The following is an 18,059-nucleotide window of genomic DNA, read 5'->3' on the forward strand; positions in this document are numbered from 1 at the left end:
CAGTTTTGTATAATGATGTCTGTGTGGTTTGTAAACTGTCACGAGCCACATTAGGAGGGCTCACATGTGCAATGATGCATGTTGTACAACAAATGTGGTGGCTGCCATGTGACTCAGCATTTGGAGGCATGTGCATACGTTCAAGGTCAGACTGTTTTCTATTATAGATTCCAGGTTCACAATGGTGTTGAATCTGGTTCTTAGTAGGAACGCCCTGGCAGTGAGAGAATCGAGGTGCGCGCCTATAAACTCTAGTTGTTGCACAGGCTGTAAGGTGGATTTTTTGTCATTGATCATCAGTCCTAGTGTATGAAATAATGTCCTTGTTGTATGAACTGCTTGAACCACCCCCGTGTACGTGTGTGTTCTTATCAGGCAATCGTCCAGATAGGGGAATATGGTAATCCCTAGTCTGCGAAGGTAGGCGGCTATGATAGCAAGTATCTTGGAGAGAGCCCTTGGAGCAGTACAAAGGCTGAAGGGTAACACCATGTACTGATAGTGGTTGTTGCACAGTGTGGGTCTAAGGAACCTCCTGTGAACTGGGTGAATAGCAATGTGGAAATATGCATCCTGAAGGTCAAGGGCTGCAAACCAGTCCCCCTGTTCCAGCGCTGGTAATATGGTAGCCAGAGTGACCATCCTGAATATCTGTACCCTTATAAACTTATTCAGTTTTCTTAAGTCCAAAATGGGTCTCCAACCTCTGGTCTTCTTTTGGGTGAGGGAGTAATGGGAATAGAAGCCTCTGCCTCTGTGTTGGTAGGGGACATGCTCTATGGCACCTATCTGAAATAAATATACTACCTCCTATTGCAAAAGGTGCTCGTTAGAACGGTTCCTGAAGAGGAACGGGGAAGGGGTTTGGATTGTAGGTATGGAGGTAAAAGGGATAGTATACTCGGAACGGATAATTTCTAGTACCCATTTGTCTGTTGTTATGCTTGACCAGTGTTGGTAAAAGCTGTTTGAACCAGATGGTGGATGGTATGGGCTCTGGCTGTGGTGGTAGATGTTATGGGGGTGGTCGTACAGACCTTCAACCAAATCCTCAAAATTGTTGTTTAGAAGGGACAGTCTGAGATGTTGATGGCTGTTGGTTTGTCTGCCAGCGGCGCTGTGGCCTTTGTCAGGAGTGTGGTTGCTCATACCGTCTGTTTTGTGGGTAGTGTTGATACCTAGAGTTATACGATTGGTACCTAAAGGATCTCCTTGTTGTGGGTGTGTAGATTCCAAGTGTGCAGAGCATAGCCCTAGAGTCCTTCATGGTATGCATGACTTCATTGGTCTTCTCTGCAAAGAGCTTCACTTTATCAAAAGAAAGATCCTCAATCATTGCCTGCAGTTGTTTAGGAAGGGTCATGGAGTGAAGCCATGATACCCTACACACGATGACAGCAGTTGCAACTGTTCTAGCTGTGGTGTCCACAACATCGAGGGAAGTCTGCAACACAGTTCTTGCAACCAATTGTTCTTCTTTTATGAGAGACTGAAACTGTTGTTTTCAGATACACTCAGATATCTTTGCGTAATTGTCGTGGTCATAATTTGCTACCCTCAATTGTAGGGTAGCTGACATGTAGACTTTCCTGCCAAGTAAATCTAGTCTTTTGTCCTCTTTGTCATATGGTATTGATCTGTGACGTTGTTGTTTGTTCCTCTGGTTAGCAGCTTCTGTGACCAGTGAGTTAGGAGCTGGGTGGGTGAAGAGGAACTCGGTATCTTTAGCAGGAACATAATACTTTTTATCAGCCCTTTTTCAAGTAGGAGGAATGGTGGCGGGTGTTTGCCAGATATTATTGGCTGGCTCCCTCAGGGCATCATCCATGGGAAGGGCAATTTTAGAAGAAGCTGAGGTCTGCAGTATTCTCAGTAGTTTATGTTGTGAAGCTGCCACCTCCTGGAGTGGAATTTCCAAGCTGTCAGCAACACTCTTTTTTTGCTTAAAATCATCTGCAGTCGTAGGAGGTGGGGGAACTATGGCCTCATCTGGTGAAGAAGATGAGTTGTGTGCAGATGGAGTTATCTCTTGCTCTGCAATCTCCTCCTGTTCTTCTGTAGGACCGGTTGTTTCAGGTCCTGTTGGAGGAGGATCTATAGGGTGACCTTTCCCTGTATCTCGGGGAAGTTGATGGTCTACTATGCGATGTCGAATAAGTAGACCAGGTGTCCCATCCAGGCCAGTGCATGTGATATGGGACTGGTGGAACGAACCATGGAGGACCAAGCTATGGGTATGATGGACGCCTAGAATGTGGACAGTGTTTGGTTGGGTGCCCCCTAGATGATGGTTGTTGGGGGGAAAAGGTAGCCTGTTCACCTTCATACTCCTCATCACTGGAGAAATAGATGGGAGAAATGAGCTGCTCCTGACTGAACTGCACTGGAGAGGTGTCAGTCCTGTATAGTGGTGATAGTGGGGAGGATGCTAAGAATTGTTCCTCCTTGTCATGGTGCCTGCGCTTTTCAATATGCTTTTGTGGGGCTGGTGTCGTCGGCTTCGTCATTAATGTTGGTGCCGCAGTCTGCTCCGTGACATTTCTTGCTGCAGACATATCTGTCGACACCATTGATACTCTTGGCGCCGTTGGTGTTTCAGACGCTATTGGTGCTGTAGGCGCCGCAGGTATAATCGATGCTGATGTCGTGGACACAGTATGTGCCGGTGCTGTGCTGCTTGTCGGCGCCACGGTCTGTGTCGGTGCCGATGTTGGGACGTTATCGGTGTTTTGCAGACCATTATTTTCAACAGTGCTGTATCAGATCAGGGTTGTTTTGTTTTATCTCTCAGCTCTTTAGTGGAGCAGTGAGAGTCCTTCCTTGTCATGGAGGTCTGTGTACTGAAGGAACCTAGAGCCTCTTCGGTACTGACTCTTTTGTCCACTCCCGGTGACCTCCATCTCTTGCTCTGCTCCATTACAGGTGGAGTGGAGTGCCTTTTTCTAGTCTTGTCCTGTGAACAGCTGTTACCCTGTCCAAGGTCTGAGGCAGGTCTCAGAGACCTCTCCATAAGTATTAGCTGCAGGCGGAGGTCCCTGTCACGACTAGCTCTAGATTTTAAGTTCTTGCAGGGGACGCATTTCTGGTCGATATGCCCTTTGCCTAGGCATCTGATGCATTCTGAGTGCCCGTCCGAAGCTGGCATAGCAGCCCTGCATGAGGCACACTGTTTGAAGCCAGGAGAGCCCGGCATGATATTTCTATTAACTACAGGGTAAGTCTGAGGGATTTTATTTTTTTTAAAGAGGGAAGGATTGAGGTAAACTACTCTAAACTACAGGTAAACTGACTAACTTTAAGGGGAAAAATAGACTATTAACAATTTCTGAAGTGGGTTGCGAAGAGCTGCTGAGGGTTCCATCTAGGACTGCGGACGGTTGAGAAGGAACTGAAGGGGTCGGGTTGCATGTGCTGGAAAGGGCGCCAATGGTGCCATGAGATAGGGACGGTGCATGAGCAATCTTGACTGGCACTGCTGACAAAATCTCCAATCAAGGACGCAAGGACATGCCAACACCTGGAGCAGAGCACCCACAGGGACACTACTCGAAGAAGAATCTCTGATAGCTTCTGAGGCAGTGGAACCTGAACAAACAACTCAAGAAGTTGGCCCTCAAAAGCTTCTTAATCCACACCTAGAATATAACCGTGTGCAAAAGTGTTTGTACTTAAGATTAATTTCTATTTCTATGCTTGATGTTACTGCATTTTACCTTCTGTTGCTACAATGTGAGGCAACATTACTCTGGAATATGTCAATTAGAAATAAATATTTAAGCCATTGATTGGAGTTTAGCAGAGCTTTGAACAGGTTAAAAAATGTCTGAAACTCACATAATTCAAACTGAATTCATATAATTCACACAATTCATCTCTGAATACCTGATCAAATGGGAATACTTTTTTACAGCCTTAGTAGTAACTAAACTGGAAACAAAGCTGAATTTTGCCATTTTTAATCATAAATATAGCAGGGCTTTTGAGATGTACAAGGCACCTTACATTTCCACAGATAAAAGCTAAAAAAATTAAGGAGGAAAATAAAAGACCACATCTGAGGACTGCAAAAAGAAGCTTCTTGCAAGATGTCCACTGCCTATGCTACAGCATATGTTCTAAGTTAATGCACTGGGGATGCCTAGTGGTTTAATGTGTTTTTTAGGTATCATATTTATGAGTTGATTATTTAAAAACGAAACATGACACTGGGTTTGCCTCACTAGTGAAGAGAGAGGTCCAGATTCTCAGCTGTGCCCAAAGTGTTGGGAGTAGCTAACAGGTGGTGGTATAAAGAAAACATTTTTAACCCTTCCCCAATTTCTGGGTACTGTTCTGTACCAGCTGAACCACTGGTGTAGTTTAGAGCATCCTCAGGGCTGCACTACGTTGCTCCACCGGCTGATGGCCTGCAAGAGTTGTTCTGGTAGCTGTGGATTACTGACTGATTACTTACACTGAGTGTTGGGGTGTGGTGCTGTCCCTTCACCAGTCAGGGATGCTCCTGTGACAGAGTAATATCCTCTCGGTTTTGTTTTCACACAAAGCACATTTAAGAGGACAAGGATCTGCCTAAAGAATTCCCAGAATTTTTTAGCAAAACACTTCACATGCCAGAAAGTGAGTGTGCAGCAACATAGGAATGCCCCACTGAACTGTATAAAGCAGAATTTGACCTTAGACATGCACTCATCGGGGTGTGTGGGGATGGGGATTGTGCCTCTTGCCCTGCATTAACAGTAACTTTACTCCAAAGACTTAGTGGAGAATGGTGGTATATGTTTGTTCCTATGACTAAGTGCAGAAATGGAAATTCTCGTATGGAGATGATTCAATCACAGTTTATTCTCTGTTCAAATACTATTTTAAGTTTCTCCCATGACAGCACTTTATCTTGTTAAAAGAAACTATATTTTATTCTTTCCTCAGTGATGCTGGTGCAACTCGGCTGATATCAGTGGTGTTGAACTAGATGATGTCAATGAGAGGAGAATTTGGCTCAATAACCTGCTATATTAGAATCAATCAGATTATCAAAAATATAATGTGAGATCTCCTCCTGCTGACATCTGATAGCAAACAAATAATTTTGGGGTTAGTGATAGAGAGACTGTGGACCAGATTCTCAGTTCCTATTGGGGCAGAGATGGGGATGGGGGCAAAGGTGACTTTAACTCCCCCTTTGCACATGCTGTATTCTGAGGCAGCTAGGAGACTGAGTGGCCCTGATGTAAGTTAAAACAGCCTCAATGAGCCTCTAACTTGTGCTCAGCTTCCCATGGCCTCTATGGGGCAAACAATGCATCGTACCTGGCCATACCTCTGATCACCATTATATCAAGGGCTGGAAGCAGGGCTGGTGTAGAACCCCTTTGTCTACAGTGGCCAGAGAGACCCGCAGAATACAGTGTATTCTCAGGGTGCCATTTCCACTCACTTTCACTGTCAGAACTATGTGAAAGGGCCTTAGTATAAGTGAGAATTGGTGCCTGTATGTCTGGATTTATCTGGAGTGTGGAACACTCACTGGTATAGACGAGAGCTGGTCAGGTACTGCAAGAACAAAAAAGCATACAGTAACCTTGATACAGATAAAGAAAAACAGTAAAATATCTTGCATGTGTAAACTACTTTATTCTGAAATCTTTTGTTTCTGTTATATGCAAAAGAGCAGAAAGTAATGATAGCCAAACAAAACACTATAGGTTGTTATAACTTAGCCATAACTCTCTTTCTGCAATACTTACCCCACTGTGATGTCAAAGATGTTGCTTCCAACAGAGCTAGATACAGCCATATCCCCTAGACCTTTTCGTGCCACAATAACACTGGTAATTAGGTCAGGAATAGAGGTGCCCGCAGCTAACATAGTCAATCCCATGATTTCTTCACTAATGCCAATGGTCTCACCAACCTAAAAAGTATTGGGAAAAGTACAAAAGAATGCATAGAGGTCAGGGGAGGAATAGGAATTCTTTGCTGTAAATTTAGTTAAAATGGAAAATCACTTAGGGGCATATTATAGCCTCAATCTTTGGTAGAACGCCAGTGGAAAGAGAGTAGAATATGCTCCCAAGTTTTTGAAACATGACATTTTTTAGTCTGGAATTAAATCATCAATATGGCCCTATTGACTGAGTGAATTTTCTAATACTTGCTGCTAGTAAGGAGAAAAAAGAATATGTTTATATTATTAATGAAGCAGCCAGTAGGGACAGAAGTTGCTTCTTTAGGGTGAAATACTGCGCTGTGTTGCATAAGTATGCTCTGGGGAGGTAAGAGTAGAGGGCTCTGTAGGTAGCAGGGCATGAGACCTATGTGCTAATGACAGTACATTGCTATTGTGCCTGCTGGTGCTTCGCAGCCCCACGTGAGCATTTTCTGCCAGTATGGGGATGTGGTTAGACCTCACAGCTGGCTAATGTGTTTTGCAGTATGCTGGATGTGCTAGCAGGATGTGCACACTGTTATTTTTAAGGGAAAAACAATGTGCATATCCTACTGCTTATTCTACCCTAAGCCATCCTACCTTGTGCTGATAAGATGGCTCTAGGATCCACCACACAACTAATAAAACTTTGCTCTTCCTCCTCAACAACCATGGCTTCAGCAACTAAGGGCAGTCCTTGTACGAGCAAGGACTTTGCTTTCAGTTGCGTGTAGCTTTACCAAAGTACAGTGGCATGTAAACTTACTGCATGTGATAAATAATAAGAAATCACTAGTGTGACCAATTCTTTTTACGTCTCATAAGGCAAAAAACATCATTTAACTGCAACATCAGGGTTTACAATAGAAATTTCAACTGGAGCTTGCAGGGTTGAATCCTTCTGAACCTCTGTGAATCAAGCTAGGTGGCTGAGCTGGTGAACCCTTCATAAACTGAACTCCAGATGATTTGCAAAGTTGTAGTTTTCAAACAAGAACAAACACTTAAGAAAAATATCAGGTCAAGGAAAACAATGCTAAAAATTAGACAAACATGCGGAAACAGGAAAAAGACAGGAAAATATTAATAAAAATCATCACTGTGGAAAATATATTTCCTTTTGTAGGTCTCTTTTACAAGGATTCAATGCACTCAAATGTGTTTCCATTAGGGTTGAATTCTGCAAAACGACAAAAATCTCCATTGAGTTCAATTGGAGTTTTGCCTGAGGAAGGACAGCAAGAACAGCTCTATTGTTAAGAGTGAAATTCGCCCCAGAAAGCATACAGAGTCCTTGCAAGACTCTTTGCTCCCCTTAAGACAAATGGTGTTACTGTCAGATGAGTGGGGTCATGGGCAGAGTGACTGAGGAGGGAGTCTACATGCTAAACCCACATAGGCCTTTGCCTCCTAGTTCCATGCTGAAGAGGAACAACCCATCTAAGATTTTAAGAGACATTATTTACCATAGCTATCAGTGAATGGTGGTTGCTGGTTCTAATGCTAGCAGAATGATCACACATTTGTCAGCAAAATGTAAACAACCCAACTCCTTAAGGGCCAGCTTCTGACACCTTTCCACACCCTGAGCCATATCTCACTCTGAGTGAGAATCAGTCCAGCACGCAGAATCAGGGGCTACTCTGCATGTGGTAGGGTTGCAGAATCTAGCCCTAAATGACTAGACACATAGGAAAGCTTACATTTCACACCCTTATCAGTCTCTTACCTGATGTGCCCACCAGACCATTAAATAAGAAAAAACTGCTATCCAAGTGATCGCTCCAAAGAATGTGACAGGAAAATATTTCCTGGAAGCCTGAAAGAGAAATACACCAGAAGTAGTATGCATTTATGTTAAGTATTGACCAATGCATATAAAATCCCTAAACAAAATCAAAATTACAACTGTATAGTGATCTAAGAAAGCTAGAAGAGGGTTAAGTAGTTGAACGTCTGCATGCCCTGATCCTGCAGTTCTTACATAGGCAAACCTCCCACAGACTTCGGTATAAAAACAGCCTATGTCAGGATTGTAGTATCAGACCCATAGTCGTGATCCTGGTCATACTGAATAGTAAAGACTGGTTTGCCATTCATTCTCTTAGGTCCAAGTTTGCTTCAGTGCTTTACTGAATCAGGGCCTTGGCTTTGAATTTACTAAATAACTTTTATTCATAAGGAATCAGTTTGAAAATGGCTGTAACAGGCCATGATATTCTTTAGAGCCATTTTCCACTTTTGAACTGATTCATTGTGAATGAAAGTTATTCACATATATAATAATTAGTCCTTCTCTTTAGCTCTCAAAGCACAAGAATTGTTATCCCCCCTCTACAGATAGGGAAACTGAGGCACAGGAAAGTGAAATGAATTGCTAAAAGTAATCTAACAGGTCAGGTCAGGTCAGCAGTAGAGCTGGGAATTGAACCTAGGTCTCCTGAATACCAGTCTCAGACATGAGCCACTAGGCCACACTACCATTTGTGTATAGTCAGCACCACAAAGGTTGCTGCAGAGTCTAGAATTATAAAGCAATATTTTGAAAATTTTAGCTCATCATATTTTGCTTGGAAAAATAATCCTTTTTATTTTCAATTAACATGTAGGATGCAGTAAGGGTGTGTGCACTGGTTACTGTGAAACCTCTTTACTTTGTTCTGTAGAGTGGTTTGTTATAAAAGAAAGGTAAACTTGTACACACAGTAATCTCTTTGAAATCTATTAATGAGTTCCAAAATCTAAAACACACCAAAGCAGACATTTTTAATTAGGATTTCTCCTTTACTAATGTCAAGCTTTGAATGTCCAGTATTTTCATAACAAATTAATGGGTTATATTAAAATTCATGACTTATTTTGGTCTCTGTTCCTTTCAGTCTCATTCATCATCTACACTGTCTTTTTTAGCCAGTCATACCTGTTCAAAAGGGATAGTTCAGATTAACTAATTTGGCAGGGGAATCTTGATTGTAATTCTGTATGGGATAATCACACTGTAAATCAAATTATTGCTTGAAACTAAATTTGTATTGTGAATGAATGCTTCAAATTTTAAAGAACAAACATTACTTAAAGTCATTCATTGTTTAGGCTAATGCTCACATCAGATCATTTTTAATGAGCCAGTGGTAATGTTTTTCAAGGTTATGTAAATGATCAATAGGACTGCTTGTATGAGTAAGCACTCATCAGTATGAATACTGGTCTGTAATTGTTGCTTGACTTTACAGCATTTCTGTCTGTTGAACTCCTATTAACTTCACCTTTAATTTTTGGGCACAGGACTACAGGATCAGGCCGTTCTCCTGCTTAGCAAAACTATTCAAACTGTAACTTCCTCAGGTAGTGTATTCAGATCAAACCATGAAATCCCAGCTGATTCTGCAGCTTCCATTTGAACTATTTCAGAATGTAAAACATTTGATATATGCAGCCTCTGTCTGTTCCTCCATTCTCTGAAACACAGCTCTCCCTACATTAATATATGAGTAATTTCCAACTGCAGGGAGAGAATTAGGCTCAGAAATGTACTGCAAGCTTCCATTACTTTCCCTGAACTTGACTGCAGTTAGAGTCGGAGAGCACTATTTGAATATTGTCAATTCAACATGTTTACATCAGTCTAAAGCCTTCTTTTTCAGGGAGCTCACAGAAATGCAGAGCCAGATCTACTATATATTAGTTCCATACAGACCAGAACCCACCCACCCGCCCACATTAGGCAGAACAGGCATTCTCCTGGGCCAGCAAAATGTTCAGGGACTGTTTTGTGTGGGTTAATGCAAGCTAAACTGAGTGCCTAAAACACTACTTATGCCAATGGGAGGGCTTCTCCCGTTGGTGTAGGTCAGTGGTTTTCTTTTCAAACTTCTTCCATATACAGACCCCTAAAAAATTTTGAACGGAGGTCCGGGCCCCTTAGGAAATCTTAGCCATAGTCTGCGAAACCCCAGGGGTCCACAGGTTGGTAATCCACTTCCCTGGAGGCGGTAGCTAATTTGACAGAAGAATTTTTCCATCAACCTAGCACAGGTATACACCAGGGTTTAGTTCAGTATAGCTGCATCTCTCTGATGTGTGGATTTTTCACACTCCTGAGAAACACAGCTGTACCAAAGTAAATGCCCAGTGCAGGCCAGGCCTGAGTATCTTTCCCAGACCTGAAGAAGAGCTCTGCATAGCTTGAAAGCTTGTTTCTTTCATCAACAGAAGTTGGTCTAATCAAATATATTACCTCACCTACCTTGTCTTTCTAATATCCTGGGACCAACACAGTCAAAACAACACTTCCCCAATAAAGCAAATTTAAGATGGCTCCTGCAAGTAGTGTAAGTGTATGTAATTTCACTGGGAGTAAGATTGAGCCTGAATGGGGCAAATGAGTCAAAAGGGTGTTCTTTTTTAAACACATCCATTTCTTTTTCAGTATTATTTTCAGTCCTTTTTCAACTTTTTGGATTATTTTCTGATTTTGTGTAAATTTGGGGTTTGAGAAGATGAGGTGATATGTGCGTTTTTGGCAATCAGCTTTAAAATTCTAAATAGGAGAGCCACTCACAGCAGAGGGATTTGTATGTTCTTGTTGTCAAGAAATGACATGGATTATTCAAATTCTAGCTATTGGCCAACAATGGCTGTCAGTCAACCACAGTACAGGGTTATCCTTAACATATGGTTATTGTAAAATACTGATATAGTATTTATGGAAATCAGACACCCACAATCAACCATAATGCAAGAAACTGCATAGCTGAGAATTATGAGTCAGTAACTTTACAGCATACATGTTCCCTGACTGGCTGAGCCAATTCTGTTCCAGTATAATTAGCTGATAAACAGTAGTTCAAGGTTATGTGTACTTTAACAGACTTTAAAGTTTAATTATCTGTTTTTAAAAGAGAAAACATTATAACTGAAAAAGTGCAAAATGTAAAGCCTGTGCCAATTATAAAAGCTGAAATAATGCACAAATCTAATAAATGTAGTAATAATTTGCATACAGATTAATTTGAAAAAATAGTGGGACTACTACGAGAGTCCTGTGGCACCTTAAAGACTAACAAATGTATCTGGGCATAAGCTTTCACGGGCAGAAACCCACTTCATCAGATGCAAGTGGGAATACTGGTTTTTTCTGAGGCTGGTTCTTAAAAAAAATTTAGATTGCAATTATTGTCAAAGTTTTGGATATTCATCCCTGAGAGTAATTCACAAGCTCCTGGGAACAAGCAGAGCTGTCAGTTCTAAAAATTTTCCTGGAAGAATTAGTCAGAGCTGTCATACAGCATTTTTTTCCCTCAATATTTCTTTCCAGTAGACTATGCAGTTGTAATGGTTGCTTTATATACAGCCTAGCACCCAGTTTTAACCAGTTGACTCTGCTGTGGTAACAGGACAAATAAAAAAGCATGGTTCATACAGTAAATACGTCACTTCCACTTAGAGATGTAAACTGAATTTAGTAGCTTGAAGCTAGATTTGTTGGAATGCTGCTGCTAAATAGTGTCTTTTTTGCTCACAGATGTTTTTCCTGGGGCACATCTGTATTGAATTCCTAATGGTATTTGAAAAATATCAGAGTTTAAAACCAATAAGATTATGCTCAAAGAATGTTTTCAGCAAATGTGTTGTTTCTTAGAGCCTGATCCTGCAAGATATTGAGTTTGCAATGGTTTGGCAAAAAATAAAAAAAGAAGTCACTTCATCTCTCTGTCCCTCAATTTCCCGATCTGTGAAATGGGGATAATGATATTCACATTCTTTGTAAAGCTCTTTTGAGATCTAGTGATGAAAAGCACTATACATATACTTGGTTATTATTATGACAACATCTAGCTATTATTATTAATTATTACTAATATTATTAATAATAAAGGGATTTGAAGAAAAAGCCAACCACTAAATCTCCATGGACTAAATCCATCCCTAGTGTACTGCCAGTTACTTCAACAGCATTACAATAAGGCTGGGTCTAACTCCATAAGCAGTTGTATTAAGTAAATAGTTTATTTAGCTAGTGAATGCTTATTAAAATGTGTCACCTATTGATTTAATTATGGAGCTGCTTTGACTTAATTATCGAGCTGCTTTTCAACTAGTGTGCAGCCCACTGTGGTTACATTTAAAAAAACTAATTATCTGTACATTGGATAAAATTCAGGAAAAACAAAAACAAAGGCAGCAGGGATCCTATTGATTTTAAAATTGTACGTTTTATTTTACAGAGTTTTGCTATATTTGGCATTCATTAAATCATAAGGATTTATAGAACCAACTGGCTGTAGTTTGCTCTAGGGCTGGTAAAAACTATACCCCTTCAGCTCAGCTAAAATATACTTCAGAAAGGAAAGGAAAGGAAAAGGAACGGAGAAAAGGAAAAAGAAAGTTAGGGGGAGGACAATTTTCAAAAGTGGGCTCCAGCAGAGGACATACAAAGCTCCATATGGACTCTCAAATCTGCACTTAGCACACAAATGCTCATTTTCTGTGTCTAAATGCCAATAGGAGCCTCCAAATACAGAATTTGCATTTCCTATTACAATTATCACATTTGCAAATTCGGTCCAAAGTGTTTAGTTTGCCTTTAAAAATCTATTTGAATATTGCTTTAGGTTTGCTTAAACCTTTGGCTCACACTGTATGTGTAAATCTGAATTCTGAAGCACACTTTTGAACCATCCTAATCAACCCCTATTTTGGGTGGAAAGTGCAGGGAGTGGGAGGCAGGAGTTAACCAGAGCGTTTTAGACACAAACAAGCTAATGAAGCATCCTTGACAAGTTAGACAACTGGGCACAGAGAGTTTCTGCTACCATCTGGTTAATTCTTTCACAGTAACGTTCAAAGTGAACAGCTTGTCACATTGATACATCCTGTTACCTCTCCTGTTATTATTACATGTAATTACAAACTGCATGCAATATGGGGCTCTGTTTCCTGATATTCCCATGTGATAAACCATTCCTTTCTGTGAATCTAATTCTTCTTCAGTCTCTGCCACCCATTGACTATGAACATTTATACTTCATCCTCTGTGTCATGATATTATAATATGTCATGTAATATTGGACATCCTGGGATAAATTCTTTTATGTCAATGGGCCAGATCTGGCATGAGCACTTCTGATGCAAATCTTTGCATTACTTTTGCGGTTGCTTGGATATTAATGTGATCTTTTATTTTCAAAAAAATGTTTAACAGCTGTTCTCACTTATACAATATGAATGGCTGAGGAGAATGAATAAAAATGATTACAAGTAGTGTGGCAGTTAGTTTGAGATTTTTGTTCAAAATAACGCACACCACTTTTTGCAGTATTTACCCATATCTAGGTGTAATTGAGAACAGAATTTGACACCCTTTGCGTATAACTTTATACATCCTGATTCATATTAAGGGTCAATGAGATTGCAAAATAAAGACCCAATGCAAAACTGAAAACTATCTCATACTGTATGCTGCTATATGTTACAAAACAAAACGTTTTAAAATAGTTGAAAACTAAAAGAAAAACCCATGAAAGTACAAACTTTAGAAGGGAAAACTGAAAACGTATGCCTTTTGAGAAATCTTTATCTAAAAACAAATTGACAGTCTTATTTTAGCTTGTGTTCTTTGTGCTGAACTGAAGCTTTTCAATGTGTGGGAGGGGAAATATGATTGGGAGGAGGAACTCAGAACATTGATTTAGATCCTTATAAATGTGTGCATCCTCTCTCTTTGCAGTTTTAAATCTATTTTTGAACTGAAAAGAAGAGATTAAAACACTTACTGAGGCATTAATCCAGCTATTGACTTTTTAGCTTTCATGAGTCTATCAGCTATTACTGTTTGGATATATGAATATGAGAAAGCTAGGACATGACAAACTATTACAGTCATTTTCATTAATATCCAGTGACTGTAAACACAAAGCTCAGGATAAAATTAATGGAAGGTCTGCATGTGGAAAGATGGCTGGAACTCATCCTAAAGTGATAATCAAGGGATTGTAAATAATATAAATACGGGGACAACTTCTAAATCCACCTTATTCAGTTTTTACTTAGTTCTTATTCAAACTAAACTCCTTTTTAATGAAAGCTTGCCTGAGTCAGATCGACTATAACTGCATTCAAGAGACAGTGTTTATTTAGGAATCAAACCTGTCTCTGAAAATGTTTAACAAGCAACAACTGAGATTACTGTTCCTGAAAAAGACTAGAGAAAACAATATACTTTTTCATATTTTTTACTTTTTTTTATTTCATTGGGATGACTCGTGCTTAACATAGGACGTATTCTTAATTCTCTCTCTTAATCAGGGCCATAACTGCCAAATGATGATGAAATTTATGCCTTATGAGTAATTAATCTTTTGATATTGTGTTTTTTCTGGTTATTTTTCTTCTTACCTTAATAAAACATTTGAAACAAATCAACCAAAATAAAATAAAAGGCAAATGTGGGTTGTAAATTGTTGGGGGGTGGGGAGGACGGGACAGGACACACACTCAGGGGCAGATGTAATAACAAACTACTTTTAAATCATTTTTTGAAACTGTCTAGATTTCACACTGATGATATTAATGACCATTTTAAATTCATCTTTACTGGTGTTAAAACATCTTAAAAATTAGAAATGTTTTTAAAAAATTGATTTGTATGGGCCTAATCCTTCCAGTTAGATCTGTACAACTTGCTGGCACTGAATTTGGCTTTAAGTGTTTAATCTTCTGCTGTACTGTGTAGTGCGGTGAGCCCATTCTGTGCAGAGACCCTGTCAGATGTCACAAGCTAAGTAGGGTCAGATAAATTAAGCAGAGTCAGGCCAGGTCAGTACTTGTGTGGGAGACTCCTATTAGTAATACCTAGGTGCTGCAGGCAGTGATGTTAGGGATCCAATAGAGGGCAATCTTCCCTTTGAATCCATACTGAACCAATATCTTAACATGGTGTTCAGGGTGAGGAGCTACCATTCGGAAATGGGATGTAAATCCAAGGTTCTGATCAACTGCGGTCAGGAAACATCCCATGGCATTTTTAATAAAAGTAGGCATGCTAACGCCTGTGTATTGGCTCTGATAATTATATTCTGTCTTCCTAAAGCCTTTGAAGTGTCAATTAACTCAGGAAGAGATCTGTGTAGAGATCTCTCTCACCAATAAAAGTAGGTCCAGTAGAATATATTACCTCATCCACCATGGCTCTTTATGGTACTTTTCTTCATTTTGCCATAAACTGCTAACACCTGTTAGACAGCTGTTACATTTCATCCAGGAGGTGGCTTCATTTTAATGGTGGGTGAAGTAATTCCTTTACATCCGTTACATACCGTTCCTCAGTGGTGTGTTGTGGGACTTAATTAACTACGCTCTGGTCTACACTTAAAATTTAGATCAATGTAGATACATTTCTCAGGTGGGTGAAAAATTCATACCCCTAAGCACTGTAGTTTGTCAACCTAATCACTGCTAAGTTGAGGCAACAATTCTTCCATTGACTTAGCTGCCACCACTAGGTAAGGTAGAAGGGGTTTTAAGGTCAATGTAGGTAATCGGTTGATATAAGACTTTTCTACACTACGGCGCTACAGCAGCATAGATGTGGTGTTGCAGCTATGCCACTGTAGCACCTACAGTGCAGACATGGTCCGATTGTCCCCCTGACATTCATGGGCAAGCAATACCATTTTAACATTAAAATCCTCTTTTCTGGTAGAGAAAGTCAGCCATTTCCCTGGCAATGTGCCCCACATTCCTCTCTCCTGTGCATGTTTCTCGCCAGGGTCCAAGACCTGGGGTTGAGAAGTGGCTGGGCTGGGAGGGAAGAAGGGGAAGACTCAGAGACTGAGCCAAGAGGACATGCATCATCATTCTTTTAACATAGATGGAATCAGCTCAGATAGTAAGACTGGCTGAGGCTGCGTTAACTTCTGAGCAAAACCACTCTGAAGACTGAAGCGCCCCTTGGCTACCCTCGGTTTGAGGCATGTGGGTCCTAGGACTGTTTGCTCTCAAGAAGCCGTTAGCACTTTAACCATGCTGATGAGTTGCCAGAGGAAGCTGTGATGCAACCAGGACCTTTGTTTGCAAAGCATTTTGAACCTAAGTTGAAAGGTGCCTTAAAATTGCAAGGTGATTTTATTATATATAATCATAATATTTTATTTTACTAAATCTGAATGTTTAATTCTTAAAGTGAGTATTTATAGAAAGCAGACACTTTTGTTTTGGAGACACTAGGATACAGGAACTGTTAGCTGTCTGCGCATTCCTGAAAAGTAGACTTCCTGTGTGGTTAAGTAATGCATACTGAAATCAAGAAATGCAATCTTCAAGGTCCACAAGAAAGAGTTTCTCTCTTTGTGCCATAAAATATTGATGCACATAATGGCAATACATTCACAACTATACTTTTCAGATAATCATTAATACTCGGTTTAAGGTTGATCTTTGCTTCAGAATTCTGGAGCTCATGAAAAATCACCAACTTTACATTTACATTAATCTACTAGGCTTTGTAAACGCCACAAAGTTATTTATCACATCTTCACCTTAAAATAGAGTGATTCTAAACTATATTAAAACTGTGCCAAAAGGGGGTAAAAATGTTCAAGAAGACAGAGAAGTTTAACTTTTTTCAATGAAACCATCCCATTGTGGAAAACACCTCAACTTATAATAACAGTGCGTTACTCACAGGCTTTCTGACATCTGGCAGAGTAATCCACAATGGAAAAACAATGGGGAAAACAGCAAGGTATGTTAGCCGTTTGCGTAGGGTGTCAGGCCAGGCCAGGCTGAGAGGTTGCTCTTCATCATCATCTTCTGAATTCTGTTATAAAAATGGAAATAAATAGAATGGTAAATTGGGTGAATAAAGTCAGCGATCTCTTAGGAGAAAGTCATGCAAACTTCATGTTTTGGACTCTTTGGATGCAGTTATATTACAACTAATGGGTTTGAATCGCCACTGTTGGTACAGGGAGGTACAAGCTGCACCCACCTGTGCCCCAAAGAGTTCTATCCCTAAAGAAGAGGAGGTTATATTTACTCTGCCACTCCCTAAGTGATCTCAGCCAAGGTGATGGAGCACTAAACTGCAGCTGAAGCTGTGAATGAATCGTGCTGGCAAAGTGTGCCTAGGGATGCAATGAATGGGTGGCTCCTCCATTGCTAATGCTAGCCATTCTTTGGGATTGCACTCATCAGCTTCAGGTGTCCTGGCAAAGTGGGGGTTGTATTCACCTTGTGACTCTGATACACATCCAAACAGAGTTCCACCACAGTTTCCTGCAACCTGGGTTATATTGTCCAAAGCCAGAGTAACTCAGGCCTGATTCAAGACCATCCATAATGTTTTGCCTTCTCACCTTCTAGTAGCACATCCATTTTTTAACTATTAAACAGCAAAACTTTAGGAAAAAACTTTCTCATGATGGATCTTCCCTCCAGTATTTTAGTCTCTCTACACGTAAGTGGTTTTTGTTTGTTTTTACATCCTACTGTCAATTGCTTTTCAGGGACTTCTCCTGTGACATGGGATCTTCATGGCTGGCCACATCAGGTTTCCTATTTCTGTGCCCTCCTTCCATTCCTCAGCATGCAGGTGACACCAGACCCTCTTGGACTACCATAGAATGCCCCTAATGGGCATGATTTAGATTACTTTGACACTTGCATCTTTTTTCTTGCCTATTTGTCCAGTGGCCATATTCATCCTTGGTGTAACTCAAAGAAGTGATGTCAGTGGGGTTACACCAGTTTCAATTTACATCACTGTGTAAGCCAACACAAAATTCAGCCTGAATAGTTCTGACCCACAAAACCAACCCAACTCTGATCCAACCCCCCTCCCCCCCCTTCCCGAATTCACTGGAAAGTCTCCCATTGAGTTCAGTAAGACAAGGCCCAAAAACCAATATATGGTGTAAGTTGGCTTTTTCCTCCGAGCATACAGAGATGTGTCTACTTTTTAAAGTTATTTCCTTATTTTAAAAAGAGATTAGAATTGAGATCTCAGACCTTTCTGAAAATTACATACTATTCTTCCAATAAGTTTATCCAGTTCTGTGGAACATTATCCCCAAGTTTCTATGAGTAAAGATCCTGCATTAACAGTGCTTAGTTAATATCTTTAACGGTGTTG

At 40.3% G+C, this 18,059-nt stretch overlaps 1 protein-coding gene across 1 annotated transcript in view; it reads right to left on the bottom strand.

Moving 5' to 3' along the window:
• The window catches only part of SLC24A2 (solute carrier family 24 member 2), a 156,840-nt gene that overhangs the window by 3,143 nt on the left and 135,638 nt on the right, over positions 1 to 18,059 (bottom strand). Inside the window, exons 7-9 of the mRNA XM_067553145.1 lie at positions 16,611 to 16,745; positions 7,656 to 7,745; positions 5,745 to 5,911 (exon numbers count right to left, since the gene is read on the bottom strand). Coding sequence (XP_067409246.1) covers positions 5,745 to 5,911; positions 7,656 to 7,745; positions 16,611 to 16,745 — 392 coding nt within the window. The remainder of the gene's footprint in view (positions 1 to 5,744; positions 5,912 to 7,655; positions 7,746 to 16,610; positions 16,746 to 18,059) is intronic.

This window comes from Emydura macquarii, unplaced genomic scaffold (assembly GCF_026122565.2).
Source record: "Emydura macquarii macquarii isolate MOO-44397 ecotype Brisbane River unplaced genomic scaffold, CSIRO-AGI_Emac_v2 contig_1451, whole genome shotgun sequence".
Classification (NCBI taxonomy): domain Eukaryota; kingdom Metazoa; phylum Chordata; order Testudines; family Chelidae; genus Emydura; species Emydura macquarii.